Source organism: Rana temporaria, chromosome 1 (genome assembly GCF_905171775.1).
Source record: "Rana temporaria chromosome 1, aRanTem1.1, whole genome shotgun sequence".
Taxonomy (NCBI): domain Eukaryota; kingdom Metazoa; phylum Chordata; class Amphibia; order Anura; family Ranidae; genus Rana; species Rana temporaria.
In genome coordinates this window covers 403218686-403237289 of record NC_053489.1, presented here as the reverse complement: position 1 = coordinate 403237289, position 18604 = coordinate 403218686, and the positions used below count along the sequence as shown (strand labels likewise).

The following is an 18604-nucleotide window of genomic DNA, read 5'->3' as shown; positions in this document are numbered from 1 at the left end:
CAGCCATTAATGTCTAAACCGCTGGCAACAAAAGTGAGTATACCCCTAAGTGAAAATGTCCAAATTGCATTTCTGTACAGTCTCAAGTGTCTATGCCTACACTATCCCTCATTAACATACATTGCTGGTGGGCGGTTTCTAAATGTTAGGCTAGACCGTTTTTTTTAAATCTAGTTTACAGTTGATGATCTGCAAATACAGTGCAGACAGGATTAAAGCGGAGCTTTACCTATAACAACTTGATAAAAAAAATGTTCTTTAACAAGGAATATACATTACACATTAATAAATATGTTACCGAAATTAGTGTGTGTTTTACATTGCCTCCAGCATTGCTCCTGTTTCTTCTTGCAGGAGGCTGCCATTTTGCTGAAGCCCCTGAGGAGTGGCTCTAATTTTAGGCACCGTGCTGAAAAATAGAGCACAACTGAGCATGTGCAGAGCAGGGCAAGGCCATGTATTACTGGATTTTAAATAGTATATGGTGCTCTATTTTATTTTAATTTTTTTTCGTCTGCCCACCAGCCCTGCACTTATCACATCCAGGTTGAGGGCAGATTTGGCTCCTTCCTGGGTCTCCGACTTCACGGTGGCTTCCTCCTTGGCGACTTCCCCTGCATCACTAGTTTCTCGGTGGCTTCATTCGGCGGCCAATAAGATCGCTTCTCTCGGCCAAATCGGGTCTTAAGACCCAACTGCTTCCTGATTTGCTGGGAGGAGAATCAAGACAACCATAGCAAATATTCGCACAACTGGGTGAGCATCAGTCTCTAATTGTGCTTCTAAAAAAAAATCCATGCTTCCAGTGCCCTGCATGTAGATTAGGGGGGCGGGGCTCCTGCACACCTTATGGACGGGCCACCACTGCTAGCAGGACCTAATTTTCTGATTAAAGTTCCACTTTAATTATTTTCAACATTACCCCACGGCCCCTTCCTAAATATTATAAAGTAGAGCGAGCATTAAAGGATTTTTAAACTAGTAAATGGGGTAGGGTATTGCAACCTGGCCAACTTTTCATCGCCATGTTTACTGTACGTTTGATGGGCTACTACCTACTTGTTATCTTATGATGTGTATGCTATACATGGTATGCTTTTATTCTTCATGATTTTGATTTTGTACCATGCTGATGTACTTTACGGTTATGCTTTGTACAATGTCATGTTGTATTGTACTGTCTGGAAAACTTCAAATAAGATTGTATGTGTGTGTGTGTGTGTGTGTGTGTGTGTGTGTGTGTGTGTGTGTGTGTGTGTATGTATGTGTGTGTATATATATATATAGTGTAATTATTAACTTTTTTTATGTAAAAACATACTGTTGTGCTGGACTTTTATTTTTGCCATTAGGTACAGCTAAAATCACCGGAAGTTTGCCAGAAATCCTTTAAAGATGATGCAGTCACACTGTCTTGTAAAAAAAATACCCCCCGTCACTTCTATAACTTGAGGAATGTTTACGTGGAGGAAGGTAAATCTATTGATGAAGTCATTGACTTGTGTAATTTAATCACTGATGGTCTATATTTTAATGACCCTGAACAATTATAATGCAGCATGGAGCACAGAAGTGTTATTAGGGAGTCGTTGGTGCAAAATTTTAACTGGGCTGCCTGAAAATCTCAAACACTCCCTCAGCTTTCCCACTCAACCTTGAAGTGTTGGCACTAAGACTAATGTTCAATTCTTTATAATCATACCAGATATAATTTCACATAAGCACACTGTTTTCTTGGCACCCACTTTAGGTATACCATAGAAATCACAGGTGGTGTGGTTGAGTATTAATAGGATTGCTCTGCATCCACTGCTAGATACTGTATTTTCCTACAAACCCTTTAATAAAAAAACACAATATTTTGCCATCTTTCATTTTGTGCATCATCTTCCTAACATTAATGTGATAACATGTTGTATATCTTAGCAATGGTTATCACATTAATTCTGAATTAATTAATTGGTCCTTCCTTCCCTTTGTTTTGTTTTTTTTGTTGTTTTATTTTTTATTATAAATATTTCTTATTGAAACTTCATATTGAAATGTCTCAACATTTTAACCACTTCAGCCTCGGACCATTTTGCTGGTCAATGACCGGGCCACTTTTTGCGATTCGGCACTACGTTGCTTTAACTGACAATTGCGCGGTCGTCCGACATGGCTCCCAAACAAAATTGGCGTCCTTTTTTTTTTCCCCCCACAAATGGAGCTTTCTTTTGGTGGTATTTGATCACCTCCTGTGGTTTTTATTTTTTGTGCTATAAACAAAAATAGAGCGACAATTTTGGGAAAAAAAATATATTTTTTACTTTTTGCTGCAATAAATATCCCCCAAAAATATAAAACAATTATATTTTTTATTTTTTTTATTCTAATGGAGATGCCGCAGAGAACTGGGCATTTAAATAACTGCATACCATGCAAAAATAGCATTTACCAAGAAGTTCTTGCGTGAATTTCAGAGGCATTATATTGACAAGTCTCCCTACATTTATGTTGTAGTGTTGTAATTTGAATGCTTATAATGTAGACTTAAAAAGGAATTAAACCCTATCCTTTATTATTATTATTATTATTATTATTATTATTATTATTCATTATTCAGGATTTATATAGCGCCAACAGTTTACAGTTAAAGTGGCCATATCATGTTATCTGTTACTTACATTTGACCTCCTGAACACTGTGCATTACTTACTTGTCACCCCTGTATACTGTGCTTTTCATGTCTGCACTACACTCTTCTAAAATCTGCCTCGTCCATTGTGTGTGCTTGAACAACAGCAAAATAGCCTTAGGTTTTATTTAACTATACTACCTTTAAGTCCCTGCTACTATGCAATTTGGCCACACTAACCATCCACATGCCACAATACTGCTCTCCACAGGGTGCCCCAATCTCTTATAATTCTATTAACATCCCTTCTAGGTAAATCTATAGTCACCCATACTTTTATCCCAGGGGTGGCCAGAGGTCCAATCACATCTTTTAAGATCAGTACAGAACAGGAATGGGCTGGGACAAAAATGTGGCCCTGGACTTTATCCAGACTGGCCCACTTTGACAGGCCCCTCCCATCCTGCACCCCCCCACGGCCACCCGCACCCCATCTCCCCCTTTACCAGCCACTAGCCGTTCGACTTTATTCGAGTAGAACTACTGGTACTGGTATTCTTATAGGCAGTACCAGTGGCGAAGCTAGACATTATTTCACCCGGGGCAAGGAATCAGTTCGGTGCTCCCCTTCTGGGACAAGATTAGGCAGAAATGAGAAACTCCCAGGCCATAGCTGTGGAGTCAGCTGTCTGTCCCCTCCCCCATGCTCCTCTGTCGTTGTCGCTGCTCCTCTGGTCCTCCCCCTGCTTCTCTGTTCCCCCCCCCAGGTGAGCACTGCATGGAGGGAGAGGAGGTGAGCGCTGCAGGAAGGGAGAGACAGAGGAGCGGAGGGGGGCAGAGGTCCGCTGTCACTGAAGCTGGCCCACTGAGCCATCGGCCCACCGGGAAACTCCCTGTAGTCCCAATGGCCAGTCCATCCCTGGTAAAGAATGTTTGGTTAATGTCACATTCATTGCTTTAAGTATTTATTCTCCATGGTCTCTTTCTACATTTTATATGGCCAACAAGGACAAGGTGCCTGTTTCCACAAAGAAAGGAAATCCTTCTGTTCTGTTTTAGGTCTGTCACTCAGTGTGTTTCATTCTCAAATAGCAGAGTGTGGCTTTGTGTTAGTATTTGTGCCTGGAACAAGTAAAAATAATGATCTGGTTAATGACATTTGTTTCCACCCATCCAGATTCCCCACAAATACAGCGATCTGTTAGAGTGCATTTTCAGCTGGATGAGTCCTCTCCAGAAGAGAAACCTATTTACGACTCGCCTGTGGTTCTCTACTCACTTCCCATTAGCTGGTCTGGTAAGTACGTCAGTGAGTTTATAATAAACGGATCGTTTGATTTAGGGTCTGATGTGGACCACTAATTGTCACTTGCATGTGAACTTCAGCAAAGAATGTGGGGATTTCAAGTACCTGTGACTGGCCTGTTTTGATCACGCATTGGAGGCCTGTAGCATGCTATCTAAATCTTTAGCTATCTAACAGAGATAACCCTGTTGCACATGTAGTGTTTACCCTTTGATGAGCCACTGATGTATGGGTTCCCTGTTTCTAGTGATAACCACCATCCAGGCAATACTGCACCCTCTGACACGCCAAGGCTGGAGGAAAAGATGTTCATTTGGGTGGAACATCCCATCCCAGCAAATTACTATGCTATAGTAACAATTTACAAACTTGATATGATAAAATCTAATTTCATAGGGTAGCTAAAAAGCTGGCTTAATGGGGTAAAATCCATGCTTACTAGGCCCTTCTGACTGAACCTCAAATGTGACGGTGTACCACAGCCGGACTACTTATGATAAACACTAATAAAGCTGAAATCTAGGCAGATCTAAAAGACACAATTTAATGCAGCTGTGCAATCCTTCCTACATCACTCAATTTATTTTTCATGTATTTTTAAAAGCAAGAATTTAAAAGTATTTTAACTACTTGCCGCCTGCCCACCGTCAAATGACGGCGGAGCGGCTCTCGTTCTGGGTGGATGTAATTTCAGAACGGCGGCACTCGCATGCCCACAGCGATCGCGGCCGAGCTGTGTTGCTAGGACATGGCGTGACCCTGATCTCTGTAAAGAGCCGCAATTCGCGGCTCTTTTACCATGTGATCGGCTGTGTCCAATCACAGCCGGTCACATGTAAACACGGAGATGCTGGTAATCTGCTCTCCTCACCTCACAGTGACAGTGTGTGTGGCGAGGAGAGACGATCAGCGGCATCTCCTCACAGGGAGACATGTAGGAATGTAATCGGAGCACTGATAATCAGTGCCCTGATGACATTTAATTTGTTATACTGTAACTAATCAGTGCCCACCATTGCTTACCAGTGCCAGAAATCAGTGCCCACCAGTGGCACAAATCAGTGCCCATTAGCAATGCCAGTCAGTGCTGGCTATCGGTGACACCTATTAGTGCTGCCCAGCACTGCTGTCAATCAATGCCCATCAGTGCCACCCATCAATGCCCATCAGTACTGCCTATCCATGCCGCCTATCAGTGCCCATCAATGCCACCTATCAGTGCCTCCACATAAGTGCTGCCTCATCCATGCCCACCAGTGCTGACTCATCAGCGCACATCAGTGAAGGCGGAAAATTGCTTAGTTACAAAATTTACTGACAGAAACTAAGTAAACATTTGTTTTTCACCCAGCAGTGATTAAATACCAAAAGAAAGCTTTATTTGTGTGAAGAAAATGATAAAAAATGTGTTTCGGTACAGTGTTAAATGACCGCACAATTGTCATTCAAAGTGTGACAGCGCTGAAAGCTGAAAAAAGTCTTGGGCAGGAAGGGGGTGTAAGTGCCTGGTAGGGAAGTGATTAATGTCACCTGGTATTGGCCTCTTGCAGAGTCTGTACAGCGGTGCTGGAATCTGAGAGGAAGAAGCGGCATAAGAAGCTATTCAGTTAATGCGCCGATAAGGGAGATGAGCTCCTCAGACTGAGGACATCTAGTCTAGTGGCATAAGGCCCCTTTCACAAGGACGGATAGAAAGTTGCTTTTAGCTGTGGATTTTACCACAGCTAGAAGCACACAATGCTTTTCTATGACAACCTTCACACACTACGGTTACCTGCGGTTTTGTTACCCGCGGTTTTGTGTGGATAGAAAAAATAGAACTGAATGCGTCCAGCTGTGATGTCCCGCAGCTATTGCCACATAACCGCAGGTAACTGCAGTGCACTGTGTCAGCTGCGTTTGGTATGAATCTTGAGGGGGAACTCCACGCCAAATTTCAAATAAAAAAACGGCATGGGTTCCCCCTCCAAGAGCATACCAGGCCCTTGGGTCTGCTATGGATTTTAAGGGGAACCCCCGAACGCCTAAAAAAAACGGCATGGGGGTCCCCCCAAAATCCATACCAGACCCGTATCCGAGCAGCAGCCCACCCGGTCAGGAAAGGGGGTGGGGACGAGCGAGCGCCCCCCCTCCTTAACCGTGCCAGGCAGCATGCCCTCAACATGGGGAGGTAGGTGCTTTGGGGCAGGGGAACGCCCTGCGGACCTCCCACCCCAAAGCACCCTGTCCCCATTTTGATGAGGACAGGGCCTCTTCCCGACAACCCTGGCCGTTGGTTGTCGGTGTCTGCGGGCGGGAGCTTATCGGAATCCGGGAGCCCCCTTTAATAAGGGGGCCCCCAGATCCCGGGCCCCCCACCCTAGGTGAATGAGTAAGGGGTACATTGTACCCCTACCTACCCATTCACCTGGCGGATTTAAAAAAAAAAAAACACACTACACAAGTAATTTATTAGTCAGCTCCGGGGGGCATTCTGCCGGGGCCCCCGCTTTCTTCTTTTAAGCTCTTTTACGAGCGAGGGCCCCAGGCTTCTTCGATGTCTTCCGCCGGGGGGGCGGTCTTCACTGCCGTCTGGTTCTCTTCCACCGGGGGGGTGCTTTCTTCTTTAGCTCTTTTACGAGTGCCCCCTGGGCTTCTTCTACGTCTACCGCCAGGGGGGTGCCGGTCTTCACCGCTGTCTGGTTCTCTTCCGCCGGGGGGGATCCCGGTCTTCACCGCCGTTTGGTTCTCTTCCGCCAGGGGCCCCCGCTCTCTTTAGCTATTTTACGAGTGGGGGGCCCGGCCTTCTGTTGCCTTCTGCCTTCTTCTTCTCTTCTTCGATGTTGACACGTCGCTTCCTTCCCCTACAATGCTGTGTGCGCGGCTCGCACCGATTTTTATATAGGCCTCTTATGACGTCACAGGCATATGCGGGTTCCCCTTAAAATCAATAGCAGACTCAAGGGCCTGGTATGCTCTTGGAGGGGGAACCCATGCCGGTTTTTTATTTGAAATTTGAGTTCCCCCTCAAGATTCATGCCAAACGCAGCTGACACAGTGCACTGCAGTTACCTGCGGTTATGTGCCGATAGCAGCTGGACGCATTCAGTTCTATTTTTTCTATCCGCACAAAACAGGTAACCGTAGTTAGTGTGTGAAGGGTGTCATAGGAAAGCATTGTGTGCTTCTAGCTGCGGTAAAATCCGCAGCTAAAGGTACCATTCTATCCGTCTGTGTGAAAGGGGCCTTATGCCACTAGACTAGATGTCCTCAGTCTGAGGAGCTCATCTCCCTTATCGGTGCATTAACTGAATAGCTTCTTATGCCGCTTCTTCCTCTCAGATTCCAGCACCGCTGTACAGACTCTGCAAGAGGCCAATACCAGGTGACATTAATCACTTCCCTACCAGGCACTTGCACCCCCTTCCTGCCCTCTTGCCCAAGACTTTTTTCAGCTTTCAGCGCTGTCGCACTTTGAATGACAATTGCGCAGTCATGTAACACTGTACTGAAACACATTTTTTATCATTTTCTTCACATAAATAAAGCTGTTTTTTTATTAAAAAAAAAGACCACCAAAGATTTTGACTTAGTTTCTGTCGGTAAATTTTGTAACTAAGTAATTTTCCGCCTTCACTGATGCGCGCTGATGAGTCGGCACTGATAGGCTGAGCTGGTGGGCATTGATGAGGCGGCACTTATGTGGAGGCACTGATAGATGGCAATGATGGGCACTGATAGGCGGCATGGATAGGCGGTACTGATGGGCATTGATGGGTGGCAGTGATGGGCATTGATAGCAGTGCTGGGCAGCACTGACAGGTGTTGCTGATAGTCAGCACTGACTGGCATTGCTAATGGGCACTGATTGGTGCCACTGGCATTTTTTCGGCGTACGGGGGTTCCCCTTAAAATCCATAGCAGACCCAAGGGCCTGGTATGCTCTTGGAGGGGGAACCCTTGCCGGTTTTTTATTTAAAATTTGGCGTGGAGTTCCCCCTCAAGATTCATACCAAACACAGTGCTTGGTATTGGCAGGGATCCAAGTCGGATCCCCATTCAATATCGTGCCACGGCTAAACGCAACCACAGCTAAAAGCACTGTACACAAATGCAGCTGATCGCTGTGCCTGGAGTCAAAACATGAACATGCTTTTATCTGCGGAAAAAAGGCCGTCCGTGTGAAAGGGGCCTAAAAGTACTGCAGGAGAAATTTTTGGATTGACTGTTAATATTGCAACAAAGATAGTTTTATTATCTTGATTTTTATTTTGTTGTTTTTGGCTGGAGTTCTGTTTTAATCGTATCAGTATTTTCACTAATGCTACATTATCCTAAACCTTTATAAAGTATTGTGCTCTGGGGCACTTGCTTAGTCTTTTGTGGCCATTGCAATTCCATAGAAATAGGTAATAGTACTAATGTGTTCAGCTGTGCTTAGAGCAGGGTTTATTTCTAACCCCTTTCTCTGTGGGTCCCAACAAACGCCTACAATAGGTGGAATCTCACTGTATAGAAGTGGAAATGGATTGTGCCATATAATATTCCTTTTACTGACCCGTTTCAGATGACTGCACTTTACTTGGACATGTAGAAGGAAACTTGGTCTCTGTTCCAGATCATCAGTACTTTAGTAATATCCCGAAAGGTAACTCTGGAGATCGCTTCAACCTGTGAGTATATTTAGTTACTGTATTATTACAACATGTTTTACAAGAAAAAATAATAATTAGAGGGCGTGTTTTTTTTTCAGATACAGTTTTATGTGTAATGCTCAAGCAGCTTCACGCACTCTGCATCGGAGGAAGAAGGACATACCTTTTAAAACCCGCAGTGCTCCAGCGTACACCCTAGTCATAGATCTGGTAAATGGTTCGATTACAGCTGCTGTGTATATATAAGAACATTGTAATTTCCCTCTCATCACTTTCCCTATTGACTTTTTGGCTTCTCATCCTTTTGGCAAATTTGGCAAATACTCCTTTTGTTTGAAAAAAAAAAAAAAGAGAAAATTACACAAAGGAGGAAAGACGTCCACATGACACATCAAGATTATTTTAATATAATATCTTACACTATTGGGTAACAGTTTGGAAAAAATGTATTATCCAAACTATGTAAAGTCCTGGTATCCTATTCTCTTTCATTTAGAAATATAAAAAAGTCTGTTGCCTTGGTCAACAATCAGATTCCAGCTGAAAGTAACAAACTAAGATGATGAGTGCAAGCATCCGAGTGATGCTATGGATCACATCTCGGCTTCTTATAGTGTGTGAATTATTCCAACATATCCTCACATAATAAAAGTCAAGTAGATTTTTTTATTTTTTTTCCATAGGTGTACCTACTGGGCCAGATTCACAAAGAGATACGACGGTGTATCTCCTGATACACCGTCGTATCTCTGACTTGGGCCCGTCGTATCTATGCGCCTGATTCATAGAATCAGTTACGCATAGATATGCCTAAGATCCGACAGGTGTAACTGTGTTACACCGTCGGATCTTAACTGCAATTTAAAAATGGCCGCGGGGGGCGTTCTCGCTGATTTACATTGAGAAATATGTAAATCAGCCAGATACGCCAATTCACGAACGTACGCGGGCCCGACGTAGTGTTGTTACAACGTTTACGTAGCGGTTTTTACGTAGCGGCAGCGGATCTTAAATCACATAGGTCACGCGGATCTTAAGATCCGCTGATCTATGTGAATCTAGTCCACTGTTTTGGTATTTCCCACAGATTTATAAAACTTGCACAAAAAAAAATAGAATTTTACATTTTCTGAAATATGTGCTTACATGCAGGATGTCCTGGTTCAGAGCTCACTCATCCCACTTGATGATGCAGATTATACATTTGGAACACCCTTCCAGGACACCTTCTACAAGGTTTGTAACTTCTGTTCTCCTTTTTAATTTTTCTGGGGTGGTGCTTCACTAGTGTGTAGCTGTCAATAGAAAAAGATTTCTAGACAATAGATTACAATATGGATAGATAGTATGGCTGATCCCAAGCTTGTCCAAAGCCATTCCATTGAGGTGGTAATATTGTTAAAGTGGAAGTAAAGGCAAAACCCAACCATTCTAAAACTAATCTATCTAATCCCGTAAAGAAATAATCTCTATACATACCTGTTCTGCAGCCGCTCCGGTCCTGTACCAAGCTGAGCTGTCAGCGGCAGCTTCAGTGTGCAGGAGAGGCGGTCGACAATGGAAGCCCCATAGTAAGTATCTAGGTGACGTTGCTTGCAGAGGCATTTCCCAGCCATTGTTGGCTTTTGCCTGAACACAGAGGGTGCCTTTACAGGGTTAACTAGATTAGGCTTGGAATTTATCTGAGTAGGTTTAAAGTTAGGTTTTGCCTACACTTCCACTTTACGCTTGCTACAATTATATCATATCTCCCCTATTCTGGTGGATCAATTTCATTTTCTGGAAGAAACACAGCTTAAGAAAATAGTCTGGCAAGGTGTGCGAATAAGGGAGAGAGCCCCCCAGAGTGTCTGCGGTGCCTAAGCTACCATTGACAGTCTGCACAGCAGAACTGCAGCTGTCGCTCCTGCCACCTTTTTTTAGGTGGGCAGTGGCGGTAAGAAAGGCTTTAATTGGGTCAGGGGTCTCCAAACTTTTCAAACAAAGGGCCACTTTATTGTCCTTCAGACTTTAGGAGGGCTGGATTGGGGCCAGCAGGGGCAGAAATGTCACAGGCCCAGCATCAGTTAGAATGAATATGGCCTCAGGGTTGGTGGTCAATAGGAGGAGTATTCCCCCTATTAGTAGGAGGAATAGTATCCCATCATTGGTATCGGTGGACGATATAGTGTCTTATTGTTTTGTGTCAGTGGGAGGAATAGTGCCTTATATCAGTGGAAGGAATTGAGCCCCAAGGGCCGCATAAATGAAAAAAGGGCCACATCTGGCCCTCGGGCCGCAGTTTGGAGACCCTTGCATTAGGTCATCCTCAGCTACATGACACGGCAAAAGGAGGACTTTCCCTCGTCTGCTATGTGGGAGGGGGAAATATGTACTTGGGGAGCTTTACTGGTGGGGGGATCTGTACTGGGGCAACCGTTCCTTATTGTTTTCCTCTTGGTGTTTGGGGTTGAAGACAACGCCCGGTAAAAAAAATATTTATGGCCCTGGGCAGATGGCTTATGTTCATGTTCAAAATCCAGCTTTAGAATTGAAAATGTTAACCCTTATTGTATGATCTCACTGAATAAAATTACCTAATCATGGAGTACTTTTTTAATATTAAAAGTAAATTCCTTTAAGAATTTTGCAATTTTTATAATGCAAAACCATAAAAGAAACTGGTGAAATACAACCGTGTGCATTGCTCTGCAGGCTCCGTAAATAAATGCACTTTTTTTTATTTATTTTTTTAACGAGAGAGGAAAAAAAAATACAGCACCTTAATTCTTCCACCCACAGCCATTCTCCCTCTGCATATGACTCTGCATCAGTTTAGTGGGCGGCGCCAGATCAAAAGAGGAATACAGAGCCTTAATTTTTCCAGCTCATGGCCGTTCTCCCGCTGCCCTCAGGCATTTCACTCTGCAGGAACCAGTTCAGTGGGCGATGCTGCGATCGGAAGAGGAGTCTTTGCATTGGAAAGTGCGGCTGCCGCCACGGCTCTTCAAATTACATAGGCAAGCTCCTAGCCCAAAGCAGCCCCAGAGCTCTGATGGCAGCCGGTCTTCTGGGAAATTTCCCGGTAGGCCAGTGCGGCCCTGCCTTCTCTTATGGCTTCTGTGCTACTAACTGATTCAGCTGTGCTGCTTCCTGACAAGCTGCAAAACCTAGTCGGCTAAAGGTCCATCAAGACCAGAGTTGTGTCTACAATGATAATGATGCATGTCTAGTTTGCTTGCTTTTACTTACAATTTCATGTTGCATGTTAAATTATCATTCTATTGCAGGTGTATTTGAAAGTGAGACCTCATGTCAAAAACTTCCTTCAGGCTGTTAGTAAATTATATGAGGTAAGAACTGATAAAAAAAAAAAGAATTGTAATTTTAGAATGGCTGTAGGCTGTCAGTAGTCTCATAGCGGACAGGATGTAAAATAAAATCTCACCACCTTCCAGGACCCACAATGGGATTCGGAAGCATACATCTGGTTAGCACAGAAAATCAAAGGGTTCACACCTGTTTTTGAAGAGCAGTGTCCAATTTTTTATTCCCTGCCAACAAAATGTCTTACTTTATCTTACTGGATTTGTAGGGTAGTATTGTGCCAATGTTTCCTTGGTATCTAACAAAATTCTACCTGCTACCTAGCATTTCATAAATGGCCTGATTGTAGGTCATTTGCATGTAGGACTACCATTTCATGCATGGTAGCAAGAAGCCATTTGGAATAGGGCAGGCATGGTCACAATTATTATTATTTTTTTTTAATAAACCTTAAAGTTGAAATCCTTAATTTAAATATACTGTATATTTCAAAAGCCACACAGGATATAAATTCACTTTGTGTGCATCAAATGCCTTTACAAACTCCATTATCTTTTAGCAGTGGCATCATTGTGCTACACAGAACAGTTCTTTCATGCTTTGGTCACATTAGAAGTGCCATACATAGAACTTTTCCCAGGCATACCTGAATAATGATGCATTCGTGGAGTAAAAATGATTTATAATTCTAGACATATTTTTAAATGTGCAATCTACCAAGAACAAAAGCGGTTTCAATCTACCTCAACTTTGAAGAGCCTTATGATTCCCAACATCCCCTCCCATCATTTTTGTGCTGGATGTAACCACAAATGTTCAGAAGCGGGCAGATACTGGCCTACAAGTGCCATTATACTAAGAACACTTAAAAATGCACTGTACTACCAAGGTCTAATTTGAGGCTGTTCAGCCAGTCAGAAAGCTTTTTTTCTACTACCCAATTAGCTGTATATCTTTAACAAATCTCTTTTTAATACATTCTCCCTGAGCCCAAAGCCCAGTGCTATAGCCATGTCACCAAGACGAATTGCATATTTGACATTAAAAACCCAGACAAGATTCAAAGTCCAGACCTAAATCCAATTGAGAATCTGTGGCAAGACTTGAAAATTGCTGTTCAGACGCTCTCTATACAATCTGACAGAGCTTGAGCTATTTTGCAAAGAAGAATGGGCAAAAATGTCACTCTCTAGATGTGCAAAGCTGGTAGAGACATCCCCAAAAAGACTTGCACCTGTAAATGCAGTGGAAGGTAGTTCTACAAAGTATTGACAGGTGGGCTGAATACAAATGCACACCACGCTTTTCAGATATTTATTTGTAAAAAAAAAATTATTTTCCTTCCACGTCACAATTATGTGCCACTTTGTGTTGGTCCATCACATAAAATCGCAACAAAATACATTTGTTTTTGGTTGTAACATGACAAAATGTGGAAAATTTCAAAGGGTATGAATACTTTTTCAAGGCACTTTACTGTTCAGAAAATGTGTGACAGTTCATAAAGCTAGAAGTTATGCCACAGAAAAATGCAGACACATGGTGAGAAATATAGAAATGCTTACCTCACCACACCAATTTAACAACAATTCTCTTTTCATGCAGTTATTTATATATACAACCACAAGGAAGGAGTATGGAGAACAAATTGTGGAGATCCTGGACCCACAGAAAACATTGATCAGGTGAAATGTAGCTCTCTTTTACAGAAGCATGCATTTAACGATATGTTTAACTGCACCACAACAAATAGATAGAAATCCGACATGTGGGCATGATCCAAATGTTGAATCAGTCTTTTCGAAGCTAACAACTAATTCAAAATTGGTTTATTGCCTATACATCTTGAGTGATGTAAGGAAGAGCTGCTATGACCATTTAGCTATAACCAGCTGTTCTCTTCAGAACAATGACCTGCGTGTAAGGCTTTCTAGCTACAGTTTGCCCTATCAGCTTATCCAGGGCATGTTTTTCAGGTGGAACTCGGTTCCACCACCTCTGGCTCAGATCCTTTTTGGTGCCTGCTCACCACAATCACTTGTAAACACAGAAGTTCGGTTTTACAGCTCTGCACTCTGTGTGTAACCCTCCCCCCCTGAACTTTGCACTCTGTAGTGCAATCCTGGTATTTAATGCCCCCTTTAAAGCGGAGCTCCACCCTAAAGTGGAACTTCCACTCATTGGAACCTTCCCCCCCTCCAGTGAAACATTTGACACCTTTCAGGGGGGAGGGGGGTGCAGATACCTGTCTAAAGACAGGTATTTGCACCCACTTCCAGCCACACAGTCTGCAGGTAGACTGCGGGCAGGATGTCAGATCCCCCCCCGTTGTGTTCTGTGAAACACACAGCTCCCAGAACACAGCGGGAACCAGTCGGCACGGTACATTCAGCCTGCCCACACACGGGTTTGAATCTTGCCCAGTTCCTGCTTAACCGACCGAGATTCAAATTGTCTGTGGCCGGCCATAGCTACTGATCAGACCAACACATCAGGATGTGTTTGGAATATTCTTGAATATAAAACCGTTTAGGATAAATGATTAGTGACAGCATTTGTAAAGACAGATGACAAAAGTTTGAGAGGCGTATGGAAGACTTAGACAAGCAACAGAGTTATGCGTTATTTCTGTACAACGAAAATAACTGCATATGAAGCTACATGGTTGGTAAGGTTGCATAAACACAAACATTTTATGTAAAACTGGACTCCAAAGATATTTTAATGCAAACTCCAAACAAAAAAAATAAAATGGGGCACCAAAAAGCTTTATGGGAAAAGCCAATCCCAACTGGAAACCCCCTGAATCCTGATTTGTGTCAGGCTGGGGCTGTTTACCCCTGATTTGTGTCGGGCTGGGGCTGTATACCCCTGATTTGTGTCAGGCTGGGGCTGTTTACCCCTGATTTGTGTCGGGCTGGGGCTGTATACCCCTGATTTGTGTCGGGGCTGGGGCTGTATACCCCTGATTTGTGTCGGGCTGGGGCTGTATACCCCTGATTTGTGTCGGGGCTGGGGCTGTATACCCCTGATTTGTGTCGGGGCTGGGGCTGTATACCCCTGATTTGTGTCGGGCTGGGGCTGTATACTCCTGACACTATAGGTGGAAGCAAGTGGATTATAAAAGGGGTGGGGCTTATGAGGTGTGAGGGGTCAAAAAGGAAGGGCATGGTTGCAAGTTGTTGGGTAATTGTGACCCAACCAGTCAATAGTGACTCATCTCTCTGGATAGCCTAGTGACATGTTAAATGAGGCTGGCTCTTGAAAGGCCTTCCATTGTGTGAGGCTGTTGAGATGCTAACTGAGACTGCTTCTGTGGATTGAAACTAAGAGTCAGGCTGGCTCCTAGACCCTCTCATTATGTATACTGTTTATGTGTGGAATGGACTTGCCGGAGACGCAACGTCTGGGGCAGTGGCGGAACTACCGCCATAGCGACCCACGTGGACGCTATGGGGCCCGCAGCAGAGGGGGGCCCGGCAGGGCCGGATTCCCGACAAGCCGCAGGGGCGGACTGACCATTCGGTCCGTCGGTCACTGCCCGAGGGGGGGCCCAGGTCGGCTCTGACTGCAGTCCAGACAGAGTCTCTCTCTCACATCGGTATAATCAGCGGCGGTGAGAGAGACTCTGTCATTATGCCGCGCTGGAGGGAGGAGGTGGGTGGAGCTGCGTCGCTGGTTGCGAACGCCTGTGCCGCTTGGCGTGTAGCAACCAGTGACGTCGGTCACGTCGGAGGCTGGAGCCACTGCTGATGAGGAGAGCCCCAGCAGAGCAGCTGCAGAGCCTTCTTCGTTCTCCGCCCCGAGTGCGAGTGTTGACCCCACCCACCTCCTGCCTCCATCTTCTCCACAGCATGGCGTGAACACAGGAAGAAGCAGTGACTGTGTGTCACTGTCATCATACTGCCAGCTGCACTGCAGACAGTGATCTCCATCCCCCCCCACCAGAGCACCCCAAAAACAAGTGAGTAAAAGGATTGATTGTGTAAAACTGCGAAATATTGTGTGCCATACTGCCATTATTTATGAAAAACAGATGCTGCCTTTTTAGTTTTGTTCAATCTAAACCCCTTCAGCTCCGGGAAGTTTTACCCCCTTGAACAGGCCATTTTTTGCGATACTGCGATGCGTTACTGTAACTGACTGACAATTGCGTGGCCATGCAACGCTGTACCCAAGTAAAATGTATGTCCTTTTTTTCCACTAATAGCACTTTACGTGATATTTTATTTTTTGCAATATAAACAAACTGATAATTTTTTTTACTTTTTGCTATAAAAAAAAACGTCTTCCTCAATTTAGGCCAATATGTATTTTGCTACATTTTTTTGGTAAAAAAATCCCAATAAATGTATATTGATTGGTTTGCACAAAAGTTATTGCATCTACAAAATAGGGGATATATTTATGGTATTTTTATTTATATTTTACTAGCAATGGCGGCCATCAGTAATTTTTTTAGTGGGACTACAACATGATGGCGGACAGATCGGACACCTAACTGACACTTTTTGGGGACCAGTTACACTAATACAGTGATCAGTGCTAAAAAATATGCACTGTCACTTTACTGAAACTGGCTGGGAAGAGTTAACATCAGGGGTGATCAAAGAGTTAACTGTGTCCCTAGGGTGTGCTTGCTGTGTGGGGATGGACTCACTAGATGAACAGAGTGATCCGTGTTCCTGGGTAGCAGGAACACAAGATCACTGTGTTCTTCTCTGACAGAACAGCGATCTGCTTGTTTACATCAGCAGACCGCTGTTCTATCTCTGTGGGGAGAGATTGCAGGTGGCCGGCGGACATCACGTCTGCTGGACCCGCTTATTGGCTCCCCCTCTGGCCAATCAGCACGTGTGCCTTTGCTGGCTATTGCACAATATGGCGTACAGGTACACCTTATTTTCTGGCAGTGCCCCTTCCGAGACTAGACTCTGGATCCACCCCTGCATCCACATTGACCTGCCTTGTGTGCAGCAGCAGGTCAGTGTGATAATGAAATGTCTGTGCTGTTATAAGAGCCATGCTGAGTGTTACTGCCTGGTTCCTTCCTTCCTTGCCCTGTACTGTGTGCCTATTTACCAGGTGGCAGGTCAGGGCAGGTGCTATTCACTAGTGCACACTGATATCGGGTACACTGAATGCCACTCAATGCACACAGTGTATAGATATCAGTGTTATATAGGGAATAGCACTTAGCCCTGGTTCACATTGGAGCAATTTGCCGTGCGATTTCAAATCGCATGGCAATGGCACTACCTGAATCAGTGCGATGCCCCATTTGATGCGACCATGAAATTGTGTGAGTTTAGCTGAACTTGCAGGATTTCATTCCCGCTGTCAGTGTGAACCTGGGCTAAGTGAGTGTTATTTCATCTATCTATCTATCTATCTATCTATCTATCTATCTATCTATCTATCTATCTATCTATCTATATAATATATATATATATTATATATAAAAAATGTATACACTGGGTGCTTTTCCCCTTTCACACTGGGAAGTTTTTCATGCACTTTTGGGATAAAAATAGCGCCTGTAAAATGTCTCCCCTGTAGTGTAAATGTGAAAGCCCGAGTACTTTCACACTGAGGCGATGCACTGGCAGGACGTTAAAAAATTTCCTGCAAGCAGCATCTTTGGAGTGGTGCCCATTGAAATGCAGCGGCACTTTGCGGGTTGTTTTATCACTTTTTCGGACACTAGCGGGGGTTAAAAGCGCCCCACTATCGGCCGAATTCCTCCACAAAAATTACGGTAAAGCGCCTTACATTGGTGATCAGTGAGAAGAATGTTCCTTACATTGGTGATCAGTGAGAAGAATGTTCCTTACATTGGTGATCAGTGAGAAGAATGTTTCTTACATTGGTGATCAGTGAGAAGAATGTTCCTTACATTGGTGATCAGTGAGAAGAATGTTCCTTACATTGGTGATCAGTGAGAAGAATGTTCCTTACATTGGTGATCAGTGAGAAGAATGCTCCTTACATTGGTGATCAGTGAGAAGAATGTTCCTTACATTGGTGATCAGTGAGAAGAATGTTCCTTACATTGGTGATCAGTGAGAAGAATGTTCCTTACATTGGTGATCAGTGAGAAGAATGTTCCTTACATTGGTGATCAGTGAGAAGAATGGGCCAAATCCTCAAAAAACGGGCTTAACTTTTCCGAGTTAAGTTACACTGCCGCAAATCTCCCAAGTTAGGTGCCGATCCTCAAAGCACTTACCTGGAAATTTTCGGCAGTGCAACTTAACTCCGTCCGGCGCAAGGCGTTCCTAATACAAATGGGCGATTCCCATTTAAATTAGGCGCGCTCCCGCGCCGGACGTACTGCGCATGCCCGTGACGTCAGTTTTCCCGACGTGCATCGCGTGTTTTTACGATACGCTGAGTTTTGAGGATCGCGCCGGGTTAAAAAGTTGCGTCGGGTTAAAAAAAAGATACGGCGAAAAAAAAAAAATCTAATTTAAAAAAAAATTGCGGCGATCAAAAAAAAGGTCTGTTTTTACAAGGTGTAAACAGTTTACACCTTGTAAAAGCAGCCCTAATTTTACGCATGCAAACGTAAACTTACGGAGAAAAAACAAAGCTGAAAAGCTTTGTGGATCTCCGTAAGTCCTCATTTGCATACGCGAAGCGGCATTTTGACGCGAAATGCCCCCAGCAGCGGATGCGGTACTGCATCCTAAGATCCGACAGTGTAAGTCTCTTACAGATGTCGGATCTTCTGCCTATCTT

The 18604-nt window shown here is 44.0% G+C and overlaps 1 protein-coding gene across 1 annotated transcript in view; it reads left to right on the top strand.

The window, feature by feature from the left end:
* LOC120913545 (CTD small phosphatase-like protein 3) overlaps positions 1 to 18604 on the top strand; it is a 74648-nt gene that overhangs the window by 34293 nt on the left and 21751 nt on the right. Inside the window, exons 3-9 of the mRNA XM_040323540.1 lie at positions 1353 to 1473; positions 3795 to 3914; positions 8470 to 8575; positions 8656 to 8767; positions 9710 to 9793; positions 11827 to 11889; positions 13469 to 13548. Coding sequence (XP_040179474.1) covers positions 1353 to 1473; positions 3795 to 3914; positions 8470 to 8575; positions 8656 to 8767; positions 9710 to 9793; positions 11827 to 11889; positions 13469 to 13548 — 686 coding nt within the window. The remainder of the gene's footprint in view (positions 1 to 1352; positions 1474 to 3794; positions 3915 to 8469; positions 8576 to 8655; positions 8768 to 9709; positions 9794 to 11826; positions 11890 to 13468; positions 13549 to 18604) is intronic.